Raw genomic sequence first — 12,034 nt, forward strand, 5'->3', positions numbered from 1 at the left:
ATTATTACGTCATTTCCATTAAATCAGTGTAAAAAGGTCTTCAGACAATATTATCGTTTATCGCAATAATTTTTTGAGACAATTAATCGCTCAGCAAAATTTGCTATCGTGACAGGCCTATGTATGTGGTCCCAGTCGGCCAGTGGTGGCTAAGTGGTTCAGCCTGTGGAGGAGCTTTTGCGCTTACCTCATAGTAGTGCATCATGCTGGTTTTATTTGATTTTCTGGTTACAGGATGCATCAAACCATATCAAATGCCTTGTCTACTTAGTCAGCCTGGAGATCAGAAAAATTTGTCCCATACAGCTTGGGAAACCAAAACAGTCTCTGTGACCCTTATTAAAAACTCAATAGACACGAAATGGAAGAGCTACTAAAGTCACATAAATTAAATCTCCTCATCTGTCCCTCTGTGTCCAGAAGAAATGCGCAATGCAGCGGATTTAACTCATCATGCATGGCCGGCCCAAGGTCGTATGAGGCCTTGAGCAGAATTTCTTCCTGCTAACAACATCAGCACCATTTCAACATGGAAATTCTAGGAGTTTAATTGGCCAACCTAAAAAGCAATCGGTAAAAATGGCACTTTACTAACAGAGCTCAAACTCAAGGATTAAACTCAAAGTATCAGACTTTGGCTATGGTAACAAAATAATCTAACTATGAAGATTGTTCTTTGAACTTTTACAAAGCAAACTTGCCAGCTCCTTAAAATCTTAAATTTAAAAGTTAAACAATTTAGAATATTTTAATTTATGTTGCTAAATAACTTTTAGCAATGATGCTAAATGATATTAAAACCAATATCTGTGGTTTTAAAATATTAGCATTTATGAGGGGCCTTCTGGAGCAACTGACATAATTTGGATTAAACCAGGGGTGTCAAACTCCAGTCCTCATGGGCCGGTGTCCTGCAACTTTTGGATGTGAATCTGCTGCACCATACCTGAATAGAATAATTAGGTCATTAGCAAGGCTCTGGAGAGCTGATCTACACAAGGAGGAGGTAATTAAGCCATTTCATTCCAGTGTTTTGTACCTGTGGCACATCTAAACACTGCAGGACACCAGCCCTTGAGGACTGGAGTTTGAAACCTGTGGATTAAACAGAAGTGTAAAAACTGATATTAATTTTAATTGTATTTTTTTTATTTGTTGTTTATAAGACTCTATAGTTGTGGGCATAAATAGCATTTTACCATAAAATATAATTACCCAGTAATATTTTTAAATTTCCTATCAACCTAACATCTTTTAATACAAAAACACAGTGGACCGCCTCAGCGGACCAACCCCTGGGCTTAGCAGTTTTCTGGGGGAAACCCTGATATCACCTGTTGAATTTCATCAGCTCCAGAACAGCTTTGAACAGAGAGTATAGTGACTGGTGGTGGTAGTATACTTAAAAGCATTTCCTCTGACTTATTAAGGCCAAGTTATTTTCTAACACTCCATGACCTACACACTGTTCACACAAACAGCAGCAACTTGTCTCCACCAGAGGATCTGAAGTTCTTCTGGCTTTACATTATAAATCCCTCAATTGCCATGGTTACCAGTGGTGGTTCTATACCTCTCCAGCACCAACAGCTGCTAGTTCCGTCATGTAAAGGTCCAAGATGTGTAACAGCAATCCAGAGGGCGTCTCACTGTCATTTTGAAGGAGATGACACTTCAGCAGCTCCAAAAACTTCCCAACCGCACTGAGAAAAGCAGTTATTTATTTTATGCACTGTTAGAGTTCTTAAATGGAAGTTTTTTTTCCAGATCCTTACCTGCTTTCCCAGTTTCTCCTCCTCAGGACGTCAAACGATTGTCGGAACACAAAACGAACCAGCTAAAGAGGGAACATTAACATTTAGAAATGTAAATGCTTCCATTTACAAAGTTGCATATCTCTGCTGTACTGATGAAACTTAAGATGCAAAAATTTCAGCTAAGTTTTACATGTTCTCAATTTCAAATCATTCTCTCAACATTTAGCATTACTGAGCATTACTTCCACATCAACTTTTAACTTCAAGTTCTAAAATTGCTTAACTTCTTCAACAGTACTTCCTACTCCATTGTCTGTCTCTTACCAAGAAGTATTTGAAAACTTGAGCCCATAGACACCAAATAGAACAAATGAAGAGTTTCATGAAACAGAGTGGAGCTGTTGCGGATACCCAGAACGTGGCGTGAGGAGTGATGAATCCTGATTATGGCCATATTTTAACATAAAGACTTCAGTGTTATAAACATCTGTAAGTTTGTCACTAGGCCTGTCGCGATAAACGATAAATAAATTAATCGTACACTAAATTAAAACTATCGACGGCATTTTAATTATCGGCATTATCGTCTCTTCCGGCCTTTTTCTCTTCTGTTAATGACACTGAATGAAAAAAAGGCTCAACTCCAGTGCTCTCCACTGACTCCCCCTTCCTCATTTCCTTAGTGAAATGCCCAAAGACAGGACACGATCTTAGAGCTGTCGGCCGATTGTCGGGCCATTTTCAAAACCTGACAGACCACACATTAGCCGACAGGAATCCTAGGTATAACTGTTCATTGGGTTAGATCCTGCCGTGTGGTGTCCAACAATGGGCACAATGGCTACAAGTGCAGTGAACTAATTTTAAAACCAGGCATTAATCAATGCTCCACTACAATCTACCTGCAATGCATGTGGCTAGTGTCAGTCCTGACTGAATGAAAATCATTACAACCTATTTATGTCACTTTAACGAAGAACAGCTGAAAAGTTACGGGGTTTATCAACTGCGGTAGCAATTTCACTCCAACTCCTCCCCTTGTCATTTCTATATTCTTTGCATGTTGAAAAAACATTAATGTTGTTTCCAAGTATCATCTCTGGGTTGCGCTGTGTCAGCTGTTTGGGATTCCCCTCTGTAATTTCCCCTCAGAAAGCACAGAGGAGAATCCGTGCTTTCTGATTGGCTACCTGTCACATTCAACAGGCTGCCTTAAGCTCCCAGTCAGGGAAAACCCCTGATTTAGATCGGAGCTGCCACAATGATCTACCATAACACACCACACAATCTTAGAAAGACCAACGTTCTAAGATTGTCGTAAGGGGAAAAATAGGAGCAAAAAATCATGTAGTGTGAACTATTGCATCAGGTAGTCGGATGTGCCCATAAATTTAAATCTAATTTAAATCTAATGATTACTGAAGGGCAACATAGTATACAGACTTCAAAATCTGCACTCTTTTGGTTGAATGCAATATTTATTTCCACTTTGGCTTTATGTTGTTTAGTTTTTTTTCAAGTGCGTTTTTTGTTAATGGAGACTGAGAATCCATTTTATTTTTGTTTTTGGTTGTTTTGTTTATTTTGTTTAACAGTTCCAGTGTTCTTTTGAAAATAAAGTGTATCTATCTTTGGCAGGAAATCGCATGCATTATTACGTAATTTCCATTAAATCAGTGTAAAAAGGTCTTCAAACAATATTATCGTTTATCGCAATAATTTTTGAGACAATTAATCGTTCAGCAAAATTTGTTATGGTGACAAGCCTATTTGTCACAGTTAATTGTTCAAACTAATGGCAAAAGTGGCAAAACAATTAAGGTCCTTTTCAACAGCATTATAAAAAAGAAAAGGATTAACTGCAGATGAGTTTACTGAAGTTTGATGTGACGAAGGAATCTGATCCAAATATCAAATCAGTTCTGATTTTCAAGACTTGAGTGTAGCCAGAAAAAGGCTACACAGCTTAGATTATTATGGAACACTAAAGAAAGTAAAGTATCATTTGCATAAGATTTTTCACAAATAAAAAAAAAACAGAAAGTGCTTTTAAAACATATAAGAAATGCACATAAAACATCAAATTATATGAAAAGCCTGTCTGTACAAATGCAGCTATAAATGTGTTTATAGATGCGTTTTAAAATAATCAATAGAATCGACAACTTAAAAACAATGAGAGAGAACTCCACAATCGGGGAGCAACAGCCTGAAGCGGCCGATTCCCACAAGTATTTTTCATGTGGGATTAACAAAGACACTGATCAGCAGACCTCAGCGCTCTGCTGAGGTTTAAGCACGTCAGAGACATACTGGAGGGCCATAAAAGTTAAAATAAGAAGTTTAAATTGGAATTTAAAATAAACAGTGAAGAGCAGCTAATACAGGTATTAGATGAGCTTCCCTGTGTGTCTCTGTTAAAAATCTATACTAGATATCACAACTAGAAAATCACAACTAGATATCTGAGATCAGCCTGAACGGAAGATCCTGGGAAACTGGTGTGCTTTCTGATTTCAGGAATCTTTTGATCAGCCACCATCAGTGTTTGTTTTGTTGGAGTTCAGTTTACTTGTAAGCAGTTTATTTTTAACCAAATCTTAATCTCAAATAAGAGATCAGACATAACAATTTAAAAAACTCAGAAGGTTAAAAAAAAAAACAGGATAACCAAGTTGTCAGCACAGGAATGACAAGAGACATGATCAAAATGGCGTATAATCTGGGCGAGATTATACCAACACGGTGCCTGCGGGCACCCGGTCGCTCGAGGAGAAATTGCCAGTCGCCCGCGGAGCAAGTTCTAAAAATAGCCATTGTCATTAGGGAGCACTGCCTAAAATATTATTTATTTAAATGTTTTTACAATGAAGTAATAACATTTGATTATATTTAGAATTTTTAAAAAAAGAAATTATAAAAACGTTTAAAATAAATTGCTTTTTGTATAAATCTCTTTTCTACGGTTAAAGTTCAGAACTATGCGCAGACACCAGCAGGATATTATCAGAGGGCAGCAGCGTCTGCAGCTGTACGGCTGTACATACACTCCATAGCGTGAGATTTTCCTTCAATTAAAAAAAGAAAAGAATAATTCCTGGAAATTTTATTATTTAACCCTCTTTACTACAAAATTGTGCAGAGAAAAAGATCTTTTGTGCCAAAACATCTTGTACGTAGCGCACATCTGAGTGAGTCTAAACCTAAATCTTATTGGTCAGTTTAATTTTGTTTATTTGCCGGCTTGGCGCTTTTACTGTAAGATAAAAATTAATGACAGGAGTTTGAACCTCTCGTAGTTCTAAAAGCGGTCATTTGGATCCCGGCGGAGCATTTTACCGTGTGCGGTTCTGGCGGGTCGTCTGTTTATGAGCTTCTTTAATGTTTCCCAAACTGGAGAGCTGATGGCTCACCTGTCAGCTGACATCTGCCGTTCTTCCTGACCGTCGCGCTAAGACTGTGGGTTAAGCAATTTAATCTAGTCGAATTTAATCTAGCCAAGAGAGTAGAAATTAAGAAATATTGTTGCTTCACCTTCTCGTCGTCTGGACATCTGACACCACCTGAACCTGCGATCAACACCCTCCTCTTTCCGTGAACCACAAGGGTAGGCTTCGCTTCTATGTCTTTATTATTTAGCATCGTCTGTGATCTAGGTTTGTGCTGATTTTTGCATGTTGGAGAGGTGGTTGTGCTCTTGCAGGTCAGGTGCAGTGATAGTTTTGTGGTACCCCCGATCTGTCAGACCTTTTTTTTTTTTTTTGACATCTGCTGGTGTCAGCCAACGGGTGACCTGTCAGCTTTTCAGTTCGCAAAACCACAAAAAAAGCTAATAAACTGGCGACCCGCCAGAACCGCGCACATTGTAAGACGCTCAAGCGGGATCTTAGAACTACGGGAGGTTCAAACTCCGCTCATTCATTTTTAGCTTACAGAAAAACGCCAAGCTGTAAAATAAACAAAAGCAAACTGACAAATAAGACTTAGGCTTTGGCGTGCACCACCTCACCACTTCCAGACTGACACAGCTGTGTGTACAATATCTTTTGACACAAAAGATATTTTTTTTCTCCACAATTTTGCTAATAGTAAAGAGGGTTAGAAAATAAAACATACAATAACTATTCTTTTCTTTTTTTTATTTAAAGTAAAATTTCAAGGTACTGAGTGCGTACAGCCGTGCAGCTGCAGGAGTTACTGCACCAATCACCAATCTCAGTCACTTGTGGGCAATTTAGAATCACACAGAAGAGCTCCAAAAGGGAATCAAACTTAAAACTCTGTGAACAAAGAACTTCTGATCACATAATAGCAATTAACTATATCCGCCATGGTAAATCATTACTGATAACTATTGTGAGTAGTCCCTAACATTAATATGATCAGGCAGCATGTAGACTTAGACTTAGACTTGTACTTTATTGATCCTTTGGGAAGACTCCCTCAGGAAATTGAAGTTACCAGCAGCTCCCAGGCAAAAAAACAAAGTTAACACACAGTAAGCAAAAGTGCAAAAGAATACAAAATACAAATTAAATACTAAGGTACACACCAAATGTGAGTAACCAAAACCTTAAATTATGCAAGAAAAACCTTAAATTATGCAAGAAACAAGGAATAAGAATATAGAATATAAGAATATAAGTAAATATAAATACAACACAAAAAAATATATAAGAATTTGGCGGATAGATTGACCAGTGATATCGTATTGCACTATGTGGTTTGACCTGATAAGTATGGAGAAAAATACAAGGGGTCACTACTCCTTCCATCCTCTGTCCTGTGTCACCTCCCCCCCCCCCAATGAGGAATTGTACAGTCTGAAGGCATGGGGGACAAAAGAGTTCTTAAATCTATTGGTCCGGCACTTGGGAAGCAGCAGTCTGTCACTGAACAGGCTCCTCTGGCTGCTGATGACGACGTGTAGAGGGTAGTCATATATATGTGTATGTAGTATTGTTATAAAGGCTGAGCCAAGAAAATTTAGGTCAATTTATATCAAACAAGTAGCCCTTTGTGTTACTCTGTACCCATGAAGTAGCTCCCAGTCTCAAAAAGGTTGGTGACCCCTGATCTGGGTTGAAGAAGCAATATACAATAAAACCAGGATTGGGCAAATAACAAATCCCTGGGGTAAATCATATGACAGATCTGATGAGTCAGACATTATTTGATTAATGTAGACCCTGAAGGATCTGTCTGAAAGGTAGGATGTGAACCATTGTAAGACAACACCAGTAAATCCACAGTCTTTGAGTCTACTTATCAAGATGACATGATCAACTGTGTCAAAAGCAGAGGTAAAGCAAAACCCAAAAGCTTCCACTTGGGTGAGTGGTCAGTAAATGATCTCAGTTCTACAGCAAAGAGAACAAACCTGGTAGAACTTGTCCATCCGCAGCCGGTCGATCCCAGTCCACTCTCGTTTCATGGTCTGCAAGAAGCTTTCCAGGTACATGAGCTCTGCAGGGAAATCACCTGTTAGCCAGACAGCAGGTCTGTGGTTCAACTGTCATCACTATGAAATGGTGCAGCAGAAGCTCACGTTTATCCAGATCATGGAAGTTGTGGATGAGGGTGGAGATCTGGTTGGACAGTTCCTCCTTAGGAAGCAACAGTGAAGATGAACTAAATATGACTGATAAACTAAGCTACATATTTACATAAACATGAAAATACATAAAACTCTTTTCTTCTTCTGTTTCTTTTTTAGATCATTTAGATTTATGTCAATTACTTCTTTTTGCTAAGAGACAGAAAAATGACATTGAATAAAATGTCTTCAAGGTCAAATGTTTGCAGACACCAACATTACTACACCTTTAAGAAATCAAAGAATTCTAGATTATGATTTAATAGTTTTGTAAGCTTCTGATATCCTAATTAACATTTGAGTTAAATGGGGGACCACTGTAGATGAATTTTAAGGCAACACCTCAAACACACCACTGCCTTGTGTGACATCACGGCAGGTATCAGGACTGTGCTTCATCCATGGGTACAACTTCCAGATGCCTGAGGCGGAGACATTCATCTGTTTATGCAGGTATTTACGGTACAGTGCTGTATGAATGTCCAGTCCTTGTGCTGTTTATGAAGGAGAATGAAGCTGTGTCGCAGAGTTATGTGGATTAACCCCAGAATAAAAACTAAAGAAAACACTCTTCAGCATACTGCGAAATAAATAAGCTTTAAGATGAAACCTGAAGGGACGTCACTAGGAAATTAACCTGACACACACACACACACGCTCACCTGTAGCAGAGCTTTGTCCTGCATCCACAGGCAGTAGAAGAGGCCCTTCCACAACTTGAGGAGTTCATCTCCTGTGAATCCGCCTGAAAAGCAGACACAGCATCACTTAACCCAGAGATCAGGATAGCTACAGCTCAGTATGAATTTTGAGATTAACTGATGCTCTTCGAAATCTGTGACTCTTACTGAAGATAATCCTATCAAATGTAAATCAAGATGCCCAACTCTGTCTTCCAACTTTTAGATGCAACCCTGTTCCAACAGACCTGAATAAAATGTCGAATTCCTTTATAGTTCAGTTCTTCAGAGGCCTGCTAAGCCATTCATTTGGTTCTGTGGGTTGGAGAGGAGAAGCAGCTAAGAGTTTCAGGATAGTAGCGCTGGTGGTCTGGACCAGGGCAAAGTCACACATTAGCTAGGCTAAGACTTGTTTTATCACCAGGAAGAGCCCGAGTCATGATCATTATTGCTAAAATCTGGTCATTACCGTGTGGGGACTGCGGGGCCCCTGTCTGTCTTTAGCTTCCTCCATATGAGAGCCCTCGGGGCCCGTCCATATGGAGAACGGGCCCCGGGAGTGGGGGCGTCCAGCTTAGTTAGCCTACCTGAGGCTCTCAGTGAGCGGGCGCTGATGTATTTCCGTAGTTTCTTCATCGCCTTGATCCGGACGGCCTTCTCATTGGAGGCTAACCTCTGGGCCAGTTGGACCTCCGGCTCCTGAACCGCTGCCATGCTCTCAAGATCTCACGTGGATTCTCCTCTCTCTCTTCACACGTTTTCCCTTGCGGCGCGAGACGATGACGTTTTTCTTCTTCTGTTCTATTATGGCGGATCACAAGCAACTTTGAGGTGCACACCGCCACCTACTGTACATGGGTGTGAGCAACACTACTTTGCAGCCATTAAATTCTATTTTTTTAAATTTGGTATTCTGAAGATAAATAAATAATGCTTTCCTTAATCTGTAAATATCCACTATGTTTCCTTCATTCTCCAATATTCCTTTAAGACACCATTCCTGTGCTGTCCTGCTAACCATTCTTCTTAGTCTCTCCCTTTCAGGCTTATGTTTTACAATTCTTAATTTTCTTTCTCGCCACAACCTTCACAAAAAAGAAAAGAAAGAAAAAAAGGCAAGAGTGTCAATTTATAACCCAGTTTTTCTGAAATGAAAGAAAAGACTGTCTGAGATAATCAACCATTTAGCATAGTTAGCTTAGCTACAGACTACTGTTTGCCTCCATTTCACTAGTGGACTAGTCCACTAATGAATTAAGGAAAAAAATTATCAAGATATTCATATATTTAACTTGTCCCTGTACCTTTTACCATTTAACAGATGAGTCAGTCAGCAGCAGCTCTAACCCACGTCCCTCCTGGCCTGTCCTCTCCTGAGTGAAATTATAGCTGCAGTATGTAACTTTTATAAATATATATATATTTTTTCACATATTTGTTAAAATTGTCATTATGTTGTGACAGTATGGTATGAGAGATAATCTGTGAAAAATCTATTTCCTCTGCTTTCTAAAAGTGCTAGAAACAACCAGTCAGTGGCAGGAGAGTTTTAGTGCTGTCAATCACAATCTAATGTGGCTGCTCATCTTTTCTCCTTCTCGCTTTATGCTATGCTGCAGCTAGCATAGCCTGTTGTAAATGCTTAGTCTAGTTAGCATAGCTACCAGTGACGGCAGATAAACGATTTTCCTGTAATTATAAGTTGTTTCTCCACCATTAGCACATTTAGCAGTGACTGAATGAAGTTGATTGACAGCACTAAGACCCTCCTCCTGGTTCTGATTGGTTGTTTTGGTCGGAACGTTGCATTACTTTAGCCAGTAAAAGTAGCTCTGGGAGGAGGTAGAAGAGATTGATTATTTTCACAGATTATCTGTCTCATAACAAACTGTCACGACATGGTGACAGCTTTAACAAATACGGAGAAAACATATTTTTTAGTAAAGTTATATACTGCAGCTTGAATAAAATGCAACTACATAGCATTTTTTGAGAAGTCTGGATTGCTTCATGTATATTTTGCATGTTGTCTATGACTGTTGAACTGGGGAGGGACATTTCAGTAATCTAAAACTAATAGAAAACATTTAAGCAACCTACTTGCATACTGTATGCAGACTGTTGAATGTTAAATTCATGAGCAGTAAATATTGTGCTAGTTATCAGCATTGGACCAAAGAAAGCAAGGCTTTAAAATTGTGATGCTTTTGATAGGTCGGATAGACTCAACAACTTGTAACAGCAGCTGCGTGGGGGGGCCAATTTAATTTTTTTGTCAAGGGGGCCAAGATTCCTGGCAGCCCCCCTGTGGCTCCATGTCATTCTGTAATCCCTTTGTTTTTCTTTCATTTTTTAGTATAATCTTTGACTGCAAGTTACTCAAGATACTTGAATAATTTAGTATGCATGATAGTAAGATTTGTATTAAATAAAGTATTTGCCACAGGCGTGCAACTGTCACGTGCAATTACGTCTGCTTCGTCTTCTTCGTGGATTTTTTTGGGATCTGTCTTTATTTACTTATTTATTATTATTATTATTATTATTATTATTATTGTTGTTATTATTGTGTGAAAACATGAAAAATGTCGATGATATGCATTTTTCTAATAAAGACTTAACATGCAAATAGTAAATGAATGATTACCTACAAAAGCTTCTTTGTATCAGAGAAAATGCACTCAATGTCCTAGATCAAACTGTGGAGATGATGAGATGGTTACACATTTGTTTTGGGGATGTTCTTTTGCGCAACGGGTGTGGTTATTATTGTTACTATGGTTACACGATTTATCATATGAAACAATAGCCTACAGTTTGTGTTAGAATAATTATGTTTTGTTATCATTCTTACATAAGTAGTTACCAGTTTGTTTTACATCAAGATTTAGTATTCACACCCCAGAGAGGAGGAATTTGTTAAACCGTGTGAAAGACAAAATTTTGCTTTTCCCTAAACCTTGAAGCTGCAGCTGCTTCTTATCTTGGGATACTCCTTAAACTGCTTGTGTGTAGAATGTAGTTCTTCCTTGTTTCAGAATCCCTTGATTTATTACCTCCACATTCCATTCCTGACTCCCTTCTTTCTCCTTTCTTAATAAAAAGACAGGCTCTGCTACAGGGAATCAGAACGCATGGTAAACACCTTGGAGAAGTGGTTTGCTATGCTTTCTCCTTCTGTAGAAGCTTGGTTGAAAACTCATAAACATTGTCTGTGGTCCTTCTTGGTATTTAGGTAAACAAAAGTACCTATCAGTTTGTTGAAAAAAAATTGGGGGATAAATAATCTGTTGTGGTGGATAGTTAATTGTGTGAAAGACACCTTGTGGAAAGAAATGAACATGAAGTTCATGTTTTTTAACTTCATGTTAAGAAACATGAAGAAACAACAGTAGCAAAAAGTGTGGCTACATTAGTTAAAGATTACATCTGGAAAAATTCTTTAGGTAAAAAAGTGAAGATGAAACATTAATGTGGAAAATACCTGAAAAATTTCTGAACATTTGTAAATAAGACAAGTATCAGTGTAAATAGAATTTGTATGTTTTACCTTTTATAAACTGTTTGTCTATTATGTTGGTACATCACAAAATCCCTGTAAAACATCAAAGTTTGTGGAATTTTTTCTTTTTTTTTACAATCTTGATGTTAGGATGACATCAGTGAGGCTGATGTAATTCTACCATATTAAAGTAGCCATGTGTCTGTTGATTAAAAATAAATAGAAATGAAAATAAAATAACACCAAACATTCAGAATCCTGAGGATGTTTTAAAGCTGAAGTAAAATGAACAATATTGTTAAAAACATACAAATACATCGACTGCGTGTGGATTGCAGCACTTTTTATGCCTTTCAAAAATTAGAATAGACTCATCCTCTTACTTCCCAGGTCGTCAGTTTCCAAAGCTTAGAGAGCGCTATGGCATTCAGTGAGCGAAAGCTGAACGTCAGTTACTGACGAGAAGAGGGTACCCGATACATCAACACCAGACGCAAAG

At 38.3% G+C, this 12,034-nt stretch overlaps 1 protein-coding gene across 4 annotated transcripts in view; it reads right to left on the reverse strand.

The window, feature by feature from the left end:
- rrp1 (ribosomal RNA processing 1) overlaps window positions 1–8,825 on the reverse strand; it is a 28,388-nt gene extending 19,563 nt beyond the window's left edge. For 3 of the 4 annotated variants that reach the window (XM_032568142.1, XM_032568143.1, XM_032568141.1), the window contains exons 1-6: window positions 8,621–8,824; window positions 8,016–8,098; window positions 7,306–7,363; window positions 7,138–7,223; window positions 1,776–1,837; window positions 1,574–1,703 (exon numbers count right to left, since the gene is read on the reverse strand). In XM_032568142.1, coding sequence (XP_032424033.1) covers window positions 1,574–1,703; window positions 1,776–1,837; window positions 7,138–7,223; window positions 7,306–7,363; window positions 8,016–8,098; window positions 8,621–8,747 — 546 coding nt within the window. In that variant the 5' untranslated portion in view covers window positions 8,748–8,824. Of the gene's footprint in view, window positions 1–1,573; window positions 1,704–1,775; window positions 1,838–7,137; window positions 7,224–7,305; window positions 7,364–8,015; window positions 8,099–8,620 lie in introns of all 4 variants that reach the window. The other variant, XM_032568144.1, reaches the window with a different exon arrangement.
- Between the last annotated feature and the right edge of the window lie 3,209 nt (window positions 8,826–12,034).

The sequence above is a fragment of the Xiphophorus hellerii genome, chromosome 7, assembly GCF_003331165.1.
Source record: "Xiphophorus hellerii strain 12219 chromosome 7, Xiphophorus_hellerii-4.1, whole genome shotgun sequence".
NCBI lineage: Eukaryota > Metazoa > Chordata > Actinopteri > Cyprinodontiformes > Poeciliidae > Xiphophorus > Xiphophorus hellerii.